The sequence below is a fragment of the Onychomys torridus genome, chromosome 2 (genome assembly GCF_903995425.1).
Source record: "Onychomys torridus chromosome 2, mOncTor1.1, whole genome shotgun sequence".
NCBI classification, from domain to species: Eukaryota; Metazoa; Chordata; class Mammalia; order Rodentia; family Cricetidae; genus Onychomys; species Onychomys torridus.
In genome coordinates, this window is record NC_050444.1 from 149,383,716 (window position 1) to 149,399,733 (window position 16,018).

At 44.6% G+C, this 16,018-nt stretch overlaps 1 protein-coding gene across 1 annotated transcript; it reads right to left on the reverse strand.

The window, feature by feature from the left end:
- Positions 1–1,594: 1,594 nt before the first annotated feature.
- On the reverse strand, positions 1,595–4,629 carry Pnrc2 (proline rich nuclear receptor coactivator 2). Its single transcript, XM_036178386.1, has 3 exons — positions 4,461–4,629; positions 3,629–3,833; positions 1,595–3,277 (listed from the first exon to the last, which is right to left on the reverse strand). The coding sequence occupies exon 3, from the start codon at positions 3,257–3,259 to the stop codon at positions 2,840–2,842; it is 420 nt and encodes a 139-aa protein (XP_036034279.1). The 5' UTR covers positions 3,260–3,277; positions 3,629–3,833; positions 4,461–4,629; the 3' UTR covers positions 1,595–2,839.
- Positions 4,630–16,018: the final 11,389 nt, after the last annotated feature.

A 16,018-nucleotide genomic window follows, 5' to 3' on the forward strand; every position in this document is an offset into this window, starting at 1 on the left:
TTAAAGCCATGTTCCTTTTTATAAAATACTGAGATTAAAAACTGTTACTTGAGCAATAGCCAGGAATCAGAGAGGATCATCAAAGCCTTTAGGTTTCCCAGAAAGGACATGTTCTCAATTTTCAGTGATGACCTGATAGGTGAATTAAACAACTTGTCTTCAACCAAGATACTCTATAGAAGATGACTCTTTTCTCTTAGATGTTTCCTCTGTCTCTTCCTCCAACAGTGTTGTTTATTAATGTTTGTGTATTTGTAAAGCTGGCTCACCAATTACCCTGTGTTAAAAGTGGAGGGTTTTTTGTGAAGTGGGGGTGGGGGGGTAAATAAAAAGTTGAGGCATGTGAATTTTCATTAGTAACAGTAGTTTGTAAAGAAGTAAAAGAAAGGCCTTTGTAATCCAGGTTTTTTTGCAGATCACATTTCTTTGAATGCTGGAGAGTAAAATAAACTGGTGTAGGTGCTTTAAAAAAAAAAATTCTTGGTTTTTCTGTAGACTTTGTTGTACCTTACAGGTATGACTACCCCAGTAGACAGTTTTGTTTAGTCATTGCTCGTGAAAAAAGTGGTGCAGGCCTTTAATCCTAGCACTCCAGAGGCAGAGCCAGGTGGACCTCTGAGTTCCAGGCCAGCCTGGGCTACAGAGCAAGTTCCAGGAAACGTGCAAACCTACACAAAGAAACAGTCAAAAAGCCACACAACACACACACACACACACAAAGAAAAAGGGAAAGGTGTAAAAAAACGTGGAAGATGTAAAATTTAGAGCCATTTGAAATCCTACATATATTTTGTACTTAATAGACTTAAAGTTAGGTTGTTGTCTTGGAGACCATAATATACACTGCCACCAAAATACAAGAAAGCTTATACTCTATGTGGCTACCAGATTTCATTAGTGCTTTTTGTATTTGTTGGTGTTTCTGCCTCCTAAGTAAAGGGCTTATAGATAACACTTTACTAGTAATCTTTCTAAGAAATGAGGTGTTTTATTGAATCATTTTATAAAATGACTTCATTTCAGTCCCAAACTAGAAATCTATTGCTGTATTCTAACATATAAATCAAAAACAAATGTATAGGCAGAGGGACAAAAAAGATTTTGACATTAGCTTTGTTCACAGGACATCCAAACTTCCCTCCATATACTTTAAGTTCGCATGAGAAAGTGTGGCCTTCATGTGGGATTGCTAACTAATTTAAAGCACTCCAGCTTTAGGAACTCCATCCACTAGAAAACAAGGTTTTTTGAAACAAGGTCTCAATAAAGCCCTTGCTGTCCTAGAGCCTCAAACTCCAATCTGGCTGCCTCTGCCTACACACTCTTAAGGATTTTTGCTAGTTTGAATCCTGTTAATTTTCTGTAAATCGTGAAATGAGGAAATTCTTTATTAAAACACTGTTTGTTTTCATTTTTTGCTGTTAGCACTGTAGGACAAGAGGTTTAGTTGGGTGCACACCTTCAATCTCATGGTACCGAGACCCTGTCTCAGAAGAAAGGTTCAATTTACAAACAGTAAGCAAAGCAGTAGCCTCACAGACTCACAGTCCTATCCAAGATTAGGCAGCCGCAAATCACTTAAATGAAAACGACCTACTGGGGAGGAAAAAGTTTTATTTCTGAATTTCATTTTTCAAAATCAGATCATAATTTTATGAATTTGTCCTTTAGGATACTCAGTATTTGATTTGGGCGGTATCTGGTCTGAACTTAATTGAGGAAATACAAATTGGTACTTTATAAGTACTGAAAAGTAACTTGCTCTTGGGGTTAAACTGTGCTAAAGATTACTTTGCATAAATAATCCTGGGTCACACTTAATCATCAGTTACTTTTAGGACTTGATAAAGCCAAAATGAGTCTTTGGGTTTAAAAGGATCAGGGAGAGAATCTTATGCTGCATCTTACATCTCTTTTTAAAAACAGGAAATGCAATTGCAGCTTAAAGCCTTTCAAAATATTAAAACTTAATACAATAAATTTACTTTGTATGGGTCTCAATTACATCGATGCACTGGCACGTAAGCACAAGGGCAATCTTTAAAAACTGGAGACCTTTAAAATTAGGCCATAGTATAAAAAAACAGTTCATGGTCTTATATTCAGCAAATTCACACTAAAAATAGTCTCTTTTTGTAGAATAAAGGCCAGGAAAACTTTACATATGTTACAAGCTCATTACATATATTTACATGGCTCTTTTCTTACCTATATATTTAATTTTCACACACACAACTAACTCCCACTTCAAGCAAGCTTTGTAGGCATGAGGCCAGATCACCTCAGTAGCTACGTAAGATGCTAGTGAATAAAAATGTTATTTGAAAGCTATTCGGTATTTGTTTTTTGGAAAAGATTTGGTGTATAAATGCCTACCCGCTGCAGTTAAGAAATTTTGGGCTATCTCCTTGGCCTCATTCTAATAAGCTCCAATTGCCCTTCACACATTTACTACTTTAGAACTTAGGACACAGCTATTTTATAAGATGCCCATGATGTTATGGTTTGGGTGTCCCTAGAACAACATTTAACTGAACTGTGCACCTTGTTTGGAGTCATTGTATATATTAGCCAAATGCTTATCTGGTTTTTTCTTTCCCGTTTTCCTGCTAGACAATAAAGCTGATTACTGTTCCCAGAATCTAAGCTTGAATTTAGTTAGCAAAACTACCAAGTAGAATTAAACTATCCCTACACTATTACAATATAGTGCACACAGGATATAAATCAAATGTCTGCTTATACTTGTAAACTAGCACTTTTATAGAAATTTCCTACAGTCAAATCAACTGATGGCTACATACAAACATCACAGGATTTAAAATTAGTACTTAGGATTTTAAACCTGTACTTTAAGTAGGGTTTTAAGTTGAAATGTCATTATTTCCTTATCTGAAGGGTTCAATGAAACAGGAACCCAGTGACTTGGTGGCTTGGGGAGAACACTTGGTGATGGTGGTTCACTAAATTTGGCTCCGGCATAGTTCTGGTTAACTTGAGACTTAAAAAGCAAGCTCGGACTTGATAAGCTAGCATTCCAATTTGGGTTGTTAGAAAGACTCTTGTTCTTTCCCCCATTCTGCATGGCCTGCCATGCAGCTGCTGATGGAGCGTACCCATGTCCTCTTTCTTTTTTCTTATGGACGATCTTCATCTGGGAGTTCTGATCCTTGGTCTTCTGTCTGTTGTGCTGTTGTTGGTTCTTACTAACATTTCTAGATTGAGGGGCTGGAATGTTATACCTCTCTCCACCTCCCATCTTCAGCTTCTTTGTCACCTATACAGAAAGAAATGTAAATGAGTCAAACTGCACATGTCCTTTTTGAAGTGTCTAAAGCTCCAGTTCTAGAAATGTCATTAGACAGGTTTGCCCTACCAGATCATTTACCTCAAGAATATGAAAGCAAGTCCTTGGCCAAATACCAGTTGTTTGCGAAAGCTAAATTAAAGCAATGTATTCATTCTGCGAATAGCCTAAGAAACACTTAAATTCATCACCGCCCTTTGGGCAGGGCCTCCCATACCAGACTAGTCTCCAACTTTAAGCAGTTTTGCCCCAACCTCGAGTGCTAGGATCTCGGGGATATATACCCTGGTTATAGTCCTTAATAGTTTGATGTGACTATACCTTTCAGTCTGCTTTTCAGATTGCAGGATCTCCACTCCTTGTCCTCTTCGTTGCTGCCAAGCCCAGGATAAGAGATGTTGCTTTCTGCTAGATCCTTTCCTTTGTCTCAATACATAAGTTTTCATGAGCCAATCTGCTGATTTCAGCCTAGGCGCTGAGGCCAACATCGAGTCTCCTCAGCACACAAGTTTGAGAGAAGTCCTAGCTAGAAAAGGAAATAGAATTACTTGAAAACAACTCAAAAGTGATCGCTTAAACTTTCTACGGAAGTAAATAGCTGTTGCTACTTCCTCAAAGTAAGGTAGATGATGTATGAGACCATGATTCTCTTTGACCTCATAAATGTCAACTTACAACTCCTTGTCCATGTCTTCTAAGTCCTACCCGCCTACACGTTTTAAAGTCAAACTAAAGAAGCGTTCGCTTCTGTGACCACACCAAGAAACTAGGGACCATGAGTTCCATCCCGATTTTCTGCTTCCAACATTTCCACACCAAGGCACTGTTCACAAAACGTACATGGTGCTTCGGGTTATGAGTCCACACTCCCGGTCCCGTAGCCATAACGTTTTAAGATACGCACGCCTCTACAGTGAACGGTCATCGAGGTTTCCTCTGCCAAACGAGCAAACACGCTCACAGGGCTGAGAAAGCCTCGATTTTCTTTGTCACGATGTCCGTACTCTCAGCCACCCGAAACGCGAGCCTACAGGCTCATTGCCTCTGCCCGCGCGGCTCAGCTCCCGGGAAGACACGCTGCCCAGCCCCGCTTCCTCCTGCCCGGCCAACAATGGGGTGTGCGGCGGCCAACATGGCCGTCCCCGCCACTCACCGACTTCGAGTTCGGGCGGCGGCGGCGACTCCCTCTTGATCCCCAAACCTCCCTCCCTTCCCAGGGAGAAACGATGCACGGATCAAACACTGCCCACGAGCGAGTCACACCACAGTTCCGTCTCCGACCAACCTTCTCCTGCCTTTACCGACAAAATGGAGGCTGCTGCGAGCGTGGAAGAGGGCCGACGACTCCGCAGCCAATCAGGACGCAGCAGCGCGCGTCGCAGCCAATGAGACGCCGGCCACCGCCTGTTGCTGGGGCAGGCCGGAGCGAGTGCGGGGAGGCTGTTGTGGTGGTTTGAAATCCTGCGGGAGGAGCATGTCGGGAATAACTGCCCGACCTGGGAGCCGCGCTGCGGGGCTCTCCCGCGGGCGGGGTGGGGTAGCCGTTCTCCAGTTGCTGCGGTGACCAGGCCGGTGCCCAGCTGCCCTGTCTTTGTTTCTGGTTCGCTCTGCCCTGCAGTCACTCGGCGGCCCCTGAGGCTGCTGTGGGTCGTGCTCTCCACCCAGAGCCCGGCAGCCATTCTGTACACGACCGTCTTCACTTCCTTCTGGGGGCCCCTCTGATCTAACTTTGGGTTTTCTGGGGACCTGAGACCGTCACCGCCATCAGGGCCTGCTTTACTAAACACAGCGCTGGCTGGTCTACATTTCTGGCCTTGTTTAATAAGTGTGAAAAATGAGAAAAGATACCACTCAAGGATGACAGCAAGGTTTGGGCAAGAAAGAAGGACAGATTTTGGGTTGGGTTTGTTTTTAAAAAGAACAATAGTATGTATCCCAAAATCAAGGGTTTTAAAGGTGAACACTAAGTTCTATAAATAATTCTGAGGGTATGTAATCCAAAATCAATCGGTTGGTGCCAAGTGTCTTGGCTCATTCCTGCATGGACTACATAGCAGAACCCAGTCTCAGAGATACAAAAACATTTCATTGGCTCCAAATTGTAATGCAGTTGCCACCCAGAATTTTGCGAACCCGTACACGTATATCATGCATGCTTACTCTGCACCCTACCTTACGCTAGATTTTTGCTTTATTTCATTTCACCCTTACAGCAATTTTAAGGGCAAGGTGCAATTTTGATCCCCATTGTACCGGGGAAGTAACAGATTCAGAGAAGTCTCAGTGGTACTACACACTTCCAAGTAGGATGCAGCAGCAAGATTCCAGAGCCCGGGCTCATGTACCCTTAGAGTGTTTGTGCCTGAAACGTACTCGACCTAGAGGGCACACAGATTATTGCTGACATTGCCAGGAGGTTAGGTAACGTGAAGCCCGTGTGTTGCCATGTGGCAGAACCCACTCTCTCCACAAGGTCAGAGTCGGACTGCCCTTGGGAGAGCATGGTTCTACTTTTCATCATCTCTAGCTCAGTCATTAATAGCTACCAACAGCCATGAGAGCTCTGAACTGGGGACCATATGTGAAAAATAATGCCTCTTCGGGACACCTGATCACCATTCTTGCCTGTCTGATTCCTATGTATTAATTTGTGCGTAGGGGTGTTTTGTCTGTGCATTGTATGGTTGCAGTACCCGGGGATACCAGCAGAGGGCGGCCAATCCTCGGTAAGACATTAGAGATGACCATATCTGCCATGTGAGTGATGATGGTCTGTTGCGAAAGCCACAAGTGCACTTAACACTGAACTCTCTTCAGTCAACATACCAACCTTTAAAAATCAGTTCCAGGGCTGGAGAGATGACTTAAAGGTTAAGAGCACTGATTGCTCTTCCAGAGTTCCTGAGTTCAAATCCCAGCAACCACAGGGTGGCTCACAACCATCTATGAGTTCGGTGCCGTGTTCTGCCGGGCAGGGGTACATGCAGACAGAACATTGTATGCTAAATAAATAAATCTTAAAAAAAAAAAATCAGTTCCACGGAGGGGAGGTAGGAGAGAGGAGGATCTGTGGTTGATATGTAAAATGAATTTAAAATTTTCTTAATAAAAAAAAAATCAGTTCCACAAACACAATCCAGTCACAATCTAAACACAATTCTCAGGTTAAGTAGAAAAATGTTAGCAAGGCCTGGTGGCACACACCTTTGATCCCCGCCTGGTCTACAGAGTGAGTTCCAGGACAGCCAGGGCTATGGGGATAGGAGTGGGGGGTAAAAGAAAGAAAATACTGATGCAGCCTCTCTATGGATGCAGATCTCAATACATTGGGGGCAAATAGCTAACAAGACAACATTGTTTTTGTTTCTTCTGAGACAGGGTCTTACTATGTAGCCTTGGCTGATCTTGAGCTCCTTGAGATCTGCCTGCTTCTTCCCCCCTACCCCCCAAGACTGAGCCATCTCTCCAGCCCCAAAAGAATGTGTTGTTGTTGTTTTTGGTTTTTGTTTTTTTGGAGACAGGGTTTCTCTCTAGCTTTGGAGCCTGCCCTGGAACTCACTCTGTAGCCCAGGCTGGCCTTGAACTCACAGAGATCCGCCTGCCTCTGCCTCCCGAGTGCTGGGACTAAAGGCATGTGCCACCACCGCCTGGCTAAGAACACGGGGTTTTTTGTTGTTGTTTTTGAAACTTTTTATTTATCTATTTATTTATTTATTTATTTATTTATTTATTTATTTATTTATTCATTTATTCATTTATTTATTATATATACAGAAGAAGGCGCCAGGTCTCATTACAGATGGTTGTGAGCCACCATGTGGTTGCTGGGAATTGAACTCAGGACCTCTGGAAGAACAGCCAGTGCTCTTAACCTCTGAGCCATCTCTCCAGCCCATGTTTTTAAAAGGACAGGCCAAGTGGCAGCTGAGGTCTAGTGTTATTTAAACTCTGGAGGGCCAGGGGGATTGGCAAGCTCACCCCATGGACCACACCTTTACAAGTTGTCTAGTATACTAATTGGCTTGTAGACTGGTCGCTTAAGGTTTATTCTTTCTTCTTTAAGCTTGTTTATAAATTTGGGGTCAGCTTGAATGTCTGCAGGCCTGCCAGCTGATGGCTTGCTTCAGTTTATCAGAAAATCCATACCTGCCAAAATGGTAAAGGGAAGCACCAGGCCTTCTAGTCTAGGAGATGCAGGGCTCCCGGATTGTTACCAAACTGGTATGAAAACCACACCTCCTTCTAACACTGTGCATTTGTTTCCTGGGGAAGCATCTGGGGCTGGTTGTACAGGGTCACACATTCCGAAGAACTTGCTCAGTCATCTGACTAATTACCAAACCGAGCACAGGAAGTCGGTGGGAAACTCCCATCGCTTCATGATGCTCTGGGAGGGACCCAGCCTTCAAGACCTTAAAGAATTCTGCAGCCTGAGATACAGAATGCCACCCCACATTCAGGGTCTTGGGGGTGGGTCCAGAAGTGCTCCAGTACAGCTGAGTCCAGTGTCTCTCTAGTTCAGCCACTGTTCTGAGTGACTCTCTGGCAGGCCCTTGTCATGAAGCTGTGTGTAAGGAGTCCCTGCTCCCTGTGTAGCTCACAACACAGGAGAAAGCATTTCCTAAACACCCAGGGCTGTTTAGCTTAGGTTTGTTTTGGGAGTGGGTTCTTTGACCAGGACCTCATGGACCTCAGACTGGCCTCCAACCTGCTTTGCAGCTAAGAATGACCTCGAATGACCTTGCTGCTAGTACTTCCCAAGGGCTGGGGTTACAGTGTATGCCACCACGCCTGGCCCAGGTAATCTATGCTTCTGAAAACATCACTATATGGTGAATGTTTTTCCACAGATATACAAACATACATGAGTGATTATTAGATTTTATGCTATGACCATATGTCACTAATTTTACAGTCAGCCACTGTTTACAGTTTTCTGCTATTATATGTTGGCCTGGATTTTTTTTTTTATAAATTTTTACTTCCTTAGATAAATTTCCAGTAAGTTCCCAGCTGTAAAGACATTAGGTCATGAGGTAAACATAGGTTAAATACTGGCTACTTGTTTTGTCAACTTGATGCAAGCTAGGGTCATCTGGGAAGAGGAAAGCCACAGCCAATAAAATGCCTCCATCAGATTGGTCTGGAAGCGAGTCTTTTGGGCATTTTCTTTTCTTTCTTTCATTTTGTTTGTTTGTTTTTTGTTTTTTTCGAGACAGGGTTTCTCTGTGTAGTTTTGGTTCCTGTCCTGGATCTCGATCTGTAGACCAGGCTGGCCTCGAACTCACAGAGATCAAAGGCATGCGCCGCTACCACCCGGCTGGGCATTTTCTTGATTAATGATTGAATGGGAAGGCCCATCCCACTGCGGGTGGTGCCACTCCTGAGCAGGTGGGCCTGGGTTGTGTGGAAAAACAAGCTGAGCAAGCCATGTGGAGAGGGCAGTACCAATGTTCCTCTGCCGCCCCTGCTTCAGTTCCTGCCTTCAGGTTCCTGCCTTGAGTGCACTACAATCTTTATCTCAGCACCAGAAAAGTAAAGAAAACAGTAAGGTGGGCTGCAGAGATGGCTCAGAGGTTAAGAGCACTGGCTGCTGGCTTTTCCAGAGGTCCTGAGTTCAATTCCCAGCAACCACATGGTGACTCACAACCATCTGTAATGAGATCTGGTGTCCTCTTCTGGCATGCAGACAGGACACTGTATACCTAATAAATAAATCTTTAAAAAAAAAAAAGAGCCAGGTGGTGGTGATACACGCCTTTAATCCCAGCACCCAGGAGGCAGAGCCAGGGGTATCTATCTCTGTGAGTTGGAGACCAGCCTGGTCTACAGAGCGAGATGCAGGACAGCCAGGGCTACACAGAGGAAACCCTGTCTTGAAAAAAAACAAAATACTACTACTAATAATAATAAAATAAGAAAGAAAGCAGTAAGGTTTTTGATACATGTTACCAATACTCCTGGAAACTATGTATCCAGAGGCCCGGAAGAGGGACTGTTAAAAGCTTTAGACATAGCATGAGGATCTAAATTCAGCTCCCTAGAACTGACTTAAGAAAGCTAGGCTCTGAGGTGCATGTATGTAACCCCAGTGCTAGAATTGAGGAGAGCAGAGACAGTCTGATTCCTGGAGCTCATTGGCCAGTCAGCCTAGCCAATCAGTAGGCTCTGGGTTCCATAAGCAACCCTGTCTCAAAAAATAATGTGGAGAATGACTGAGAAGATACTCAATATTTACTTTTAGTTACTAAAAGCATCTACATGCATGTGTACCCACATGAACAGATGTACACACACTCCCACAAAAAGAAAAGAAAAGAAAGAAAATCTCTGTGTGGCCAGACGATGGTGATGTCTGCCTTTAATCCCAGCACTCTGGAGGTAGAGGCAGGAAGATCTCAGTGAGTTCTAGGCCAACCTGGTCTACAGAGTGAGTTCCAGGATATCCAGGTGTAGCATGAATCTTAAAAGTTCTTATTAATAAAAACAAACCTGGAGCTGGGTATTGGGGTGAATGCTGGAAAATCAGAGAAGCAGAATAGGCTGTCACCTTGGCAGTTCCTTAGCTGATCCTGTTTCCTCAAACTGGAAGCTTCTGAGTCCTCATCCAAATGGATCTCAGCTGAACTCTTGCTCAAAAGCCTAAAAGCTTAACCAGCCAAATGCTTCACGCCTTATATGCCTTCCTGCTTTCTGCCATCACTCCCTGGGATTAAAGGCGTGAGTCACCATGCTTGGCTGTATCCTTGAACACACAGAGATCCAGGTAGATCTCTGCCTCTGGAATGCTAGGATTAAAGTGTGCTACCACTGCCTAACCTCTATGTTTAATATTGTTCTGTTCTCTGACCCCAGATAATTTATTAGGGTGCACAATATTTTGGGAAACACAATACCACCACATCCAGGGCTACTTGTAGAAACCCTGTCTGTGGAAACAAGAAAGAGAGAGAGAGAGAGAGAGAGAGAGAGAGAGAGAGAGAGAGAGAGAGAGAAAGGAAGGAAGGAAGGAAGGAAGGAAGGAAGGAAGGAAGGGAGAAAGAAGGAAAGAAATTATGTGTCTATTTAAGTCTCCACCATCAGGGTACAAATTAAGTCCCAGCTCTGGAAGCACTGTTGTTGTTAGTAATGGCTGCTCCTCTGACTTTGGATCTGTATAAAGAGCTAATGAAATAACCAAAATAGTTTTTTCGTGGTGTCTTTAAGGTCACATACTATATATGGCTTCTTATACAATATGCCCCAAGGGACAGCTCTTTGTTCCACAGAATATGGCGCTAATAAGGTCTCCGGATTCACTGAAATCAGCATCTTCCTTGGCTGTCAACTTGTCAGTTGATAAGCTACAAACATCTGGAATTTTCCATGGACTAAAACCAGCCAATGTTTGTCTGCTGGCTTATGGCTTTGGTTCAGGAAGAGCCTTTGCAAGTCAAGATCCTTTGGACACAGTCCATATTTTGCTGCATTAAAAAAACCTAAGCAGATTTTCATTGTTTTAATAGATGATTAAACCAGCTTAGCCTAGTTGACAGAAAGTGCAGTTTCTGCTCTTGGGAATGGCAGGCAACGAGGGAGTCTACAGCTCACCAAGTCCGAGGAAGTGAACCGACTTGCCAGGACCAGCTGACCCTCTCCTTGGGGGAGGGTCTCCCATGTGGTGCAGGCTGCCCTGGAACTCACAGACTCTCCTGCTTCAGGATCCAGCTGTGGTCTGTGGAGCCCAGTGTCTCATGCTTGGATTGTCCAGTCATTTCTTTGTCTTTGTCTGCTTTGTTGGAGATGTCACATAATATTCATGAGCATCATCTTTTGCACACTCCAAAAGAACACTTCTAAGCTGAGGACATACATCTCAGTGGTATATTGCTGGCCTAACATGCACAAGGCTCTAGGTTCAAACCCAACACCACCCAAAAAACAAACATTTTATGGGGCTGGAGAGATGGCTCAGGGGTTAAGAGCACTGCTTGCTTTGCCAGAGGTCCTGAGTTCAATTCCCAGCAACCACATGGTGGCTTACAACCATCTGTAATGAGATCTGGTGTCCTCTTCTGGCCTGCAGGGATATATGCAGACAGAACACTGTATACAAAATAAATAAATAACTCTTTGAAAAAAACAAACATTTTAATTGCACGATAATAATGAGTGCTGAGCACTTTACTATGAGCAACACATTAGTCTCTCTGTCTGTTCCTCTCTCTCTCTCTCTCTCTCTCTAGGGTTTCGATGTGTAGCCCTGGCTGTCTTGGAACTCACTCTGTGGACCAGGCTGGCCTCAAACTCAGAGATCTGCCTGCCTCTGCCTCCATTTCCATCCTCAACCATGTGTCAGGTTCTTTGTTTAGGGACATAAGGATCTGAAAATCTGTGTCCCTCTAGACTCTGATCCACATGGATAACAACAATCTTACTGTGTAGCTTAGGGTGGCCCCTAGTCTGCAGGGGTCCTCCTGTCTCAACCCCCTAGAAGTACAGGTACCACATCAGGCTTTTTGTTTGTCTTTTGGTTTTTTGTTTTTCTAAGACAGGGTTTCTTTACGTAGCCTTGGCTATCCTGGAACTCACTCTGTACACCAGGTTGAACTCAGATCCTCCTGCCTCTGCCTCTGCAGTGCTAGGATTAAAGGAGTGCACCACCACCCGGCTTCAGCTTTTTTTTTTAATGGATTTTATTGGTGATATTCAAGGCTGAAGGGGTCTCAGATATCAGAGAGCAAATGAAGGCATCCACCTGGGGTTTTTCAGGCTCTTGTTACAGTCAGAGAAAAAAAAATCAGAAACTAGGGCTGGTGAGCAGTCTCAGTGGGTAAGAGTGCTTGCTGCCAAGCCCATCAACCTGACACCCATGACCTACACTGTAAAGTAAGAACTGACTCCCAAGAGTTGGCCTCTGACCTCTGAGCATTAGCCCTCCCCTATACTAAAGAAAAGGTAGTTAAAAACATTTTTTAGGGGTTGGGGATTTAGCTCAGTGGTAGAGCGCTTGCCTAGCAAGCACAAGGCCCTGGGTTCGATCATCAGCTTAAAAAACAAAACAAAACAAAACAAAAACAAAAACTTCTTTAAATCATAAACTAAACAAAGGAACTGAGAGTGTCTGACAGGGTCACAGCCTTAACAAACCTGACAGCCAACAGGTGAGGTGTACCCAGGGCTGAGTACAGCCTCTTCCAGAGAACTGCATACCCAGAAGCTTGTTCAATGGACAAGTTGATGCAAAACCACAACTTTCACCTCAAAAGGGATGAAGGAGTTTATTCTGGAACCAAATATGAGTGTCCATATTTGAGGTAGCCCCAAATTCCACCTTATAACATGGAAGCAGTTTTCCCCCACTTTTACAGTTAATCAAGGCTCTTTTCAGACACATTATGGAAATTAGGCAGGTTAAATCATAGGAGAGAACTCTCTGGATCCCAGGCTTAGGCAATTTTCGTGCCTCTGCCTTAGGAGTAACTCAGAGCATCCCCTTCCTTTTTCCTTTTCAAATTGAACTCTGTAAGAATCCTAGACTGGTACATATACACACTGGAGCACTACTCAGCAGAGAAAAACAGTGACAGCATGAATTCACAGGCAATTGGATGGAACTAGAAAATATCATCCTGAGTGAGGTAACCCAAACCCAGAAGGACAAACATGGTATGTACTCACTCATAAGTGGATACTAGATATAAAGCAAAGGACAATCAGACTGCAACCCACAGAACCAGGGAGGCTACCTAGCAGGACGTAGCTTATAATAAATTTGGTTTTCCTCAATTACTGAGCAAGCCTCAATGAAACATTACACTATTAAGATAAGAATTTATACTGTATCAAGCTGATAATAGAAAAATTAATTAATTAAATTTTTAAAAAAACAGCTGGGCAGTGGTGGCGCATGCCTGTAATCCCAACACTCGGGAGGCAGAGGCAGGTGGTCTCTGTGAGTTCGAAAACAGCCTGGTCTACAAAGCGAGTTCCAGGACAGGCTCCAAAGCTACAGAGAGAAACCCCTGTCTCGAAAAACCAAAACTCCTAGACTGGATCTGGTGTTGCACACCTGTGATCATAACATTAGCATCCGAGGTAGGAAGACGGTGAGATCAAGTCCAGCTGGGATATATAGTAGGTGCTCACACTCACATGCACGTGACTCTTCCACCAGTCTGGGCGACATGAGATCCTGCCTCAACACAGGAAAAATAAAATAAAATAGAATAAATCAACAACACAACAACATCAGTTCAAAAACACAAAAGCAAAACAAGAAATGTGCAGGAATGGCTGCCTCAGCATCTGGAGAACAGGAAATGTTCCCTGTCCTTATTTGGGACTCAGCTCTGTGATATGCAAAGTCTCAGCTGACTGCTGGGAGCAAGAGGAGATTCTCTCTCTCTCTCTCTCTCTCTCTCTCTCTCTCTCTCTCTCTTCCCCTCCCCCCCCCTCTGCTGCCATTAGCACTAGGCCAATAAATTTGAGAAATGCTATCTGGGTTCTAGAATTTGCTCCCCAGTGTTGAAAAGGAAGATCAGGTGTACTAATCAGAAAGAGCACAGCCAATAATCCCTTCCTTAGGTTCCCAGACTTGTGGACATTTTCCCAACGGACTCTCATAAGCTGCTGCCTCTGAACATCACGATCTTGCTCAAACTCCCCCAGAGTTTCTGGGTCAGGTCACACAAAAGACAAGTTTCTAAGTTTCTACAGTCTCTTGTCCCGAGAGAGTTCAGCTTTCAAGTGGCCCCACCTCCCTGTGGTACCCTGCAGACTGACCCTGAAGAAAGATTGTGGGAGTGGCCTCCAGAGTCTTCTCCCTCCTTTGGGACAACCCTGGCAAACTCTCTGGAAAGAAAACAGGGGGTTAGGTTTTAAAGTCCAAAATTAGGGCGCTTGCATTAGACGCGCTCTGGAATGCAGGGAATTTTTAAATGTGTTTTTAAGGATGTTCTGTTTTTATCCTGTTTTCATTCATGAGTGGGCATAACTGGCTCGATGTGTCAGCCTGAGTAGGGAGGTATCATCCAGGCCATCTAAATGTTTTTCCTGAGTCCCATTTCAGTCCTTGACATTGAATTAGATGTTGCACAGAGGAGAACTAAGCCGTGAGCCTGGACCTGTGAGGTGGTTCAGCAGATGAAAGTGCTGCCCCCAAGCCTGATGTTCAGTCCCTGGGCCCCACGTGGTGGACGCAGAGCACTGACTCTCGAGTTTTTCTTTGACTCCCACGAGAGTGCCATGGCATGGGCAGCGATGTGGCACACTTTTTATCCCAGCATGCAGGAGGCAGAGGCAGGCGGATCTCTGGGAGTTCAAGTGTAGCCAGCCTGTTCTACAGAGTGAGTTCCAGAACAGCCAGGGCTACACAGAGAAACCCTGTATTGAAAACATCGCTCTGCTAACGGGGAAACCTCTGTAGAAATGCAGCAATCTCCTCCGATTCCAGGAAAAGGTTGTTCCTTTTTTTTTGCTCTGCCTTGCTCAGCACCCAAAAGGATGTCTCAGCAAGGTTCTTCTGTTCTGCGCTGGTAAATGAAGATCTTCACCCAAGACTCCCGTCCCCCCTCCCCTCGCTCTCTCCCCCCTCCCACAGGGTTTCTCTGTGTAGCTTTGCATCTTTCCGGGAACTCACTCTGTAGTTCATTGTAGCCTCAAACTCAAAGAGATCTGCCTGGCTCTGCCTCCCGAGTGCTGGGACTAAAGGCCTGCGCCACCACTGCCCCGCCCCAGGACTCTTTTTTTTTTTTTTTTTTTTTTGGTTTTTCGAGACAGGGTTTCTCTGTGTAGCTTTGTGTCTTTCCTGGAACTCACATGGTAGCCCAGGCTGGCCTTGAACTCACAAAGATCCACCTGCCTCTGCCTCCCAAGTGCTGGGATTAAAGGCGTACGCCACCACCGCCGGCGGCCCAAGACTCTTTTAAGCAAGATCTATTTGGGATGGAGGAGTCCAGGAGAGTGGCCGCCTCTGCCAGGGTGGGAAAGCACAGCCAACACCTCAACACCTGAACAAGCAGAGGGGCTTATAGAGGGCTTCTTAGGGGCGGAGCTTCTCAAGGGAGAAGATTTTCTGCTCAGGGATTGGTTAGTTTTTCCTGCTCAGGGATTGGTTAGTTTTGTTGGTCAGGGTCAGATCCAATCTGTGTTTCTTTCACTGGCTTTTTCTTTTTTTTTTTTTCTTCCCAGCTTTTTGGCTCTAATTCTAAGGCCAGGGCATATTTCTTTCACTGGCTCTAATTCTAGAGACAAAATGTTTCTTTGGCTCTGGTTTCAGGGTGAGGGTGTGTTTCTTAGGTTCTGGGTTCAGGGATAAAGTGTTTCTTTCACTGGCTCTGGGTTCCAGGGCCAGGGTGGGTTTCTTTGGCTGGCCCCTTTTCCCTACACTCTCAGAGAAAGAGTTTTGACCTTCTGGAGATGAACCTAAGAGCCTGACTCATTCAAGATCCCACAGCCAAAACAAGGCTGGGACCAACCCAGAACTTTCTCTCTGACCCAAACTTTCCTCCACCACTGCCTTCTCATCCATCCAAGGGTCTGCTGCATAGTCCCAGCTGGCCTGGAATTCACTGAGTAGACCGGGCTGCCTTGAACACAGAGATTCAAGGTGTGTTCCACCATGCCCAGTCCATTACTGATTGTCCGGCCCCCCTCTGTGTATGTGTGTGTGTGCATAAGTGTCTTTGAGTGTGACAGAAAAGGACCTCAGGGATGTAGTATGAATCTTAA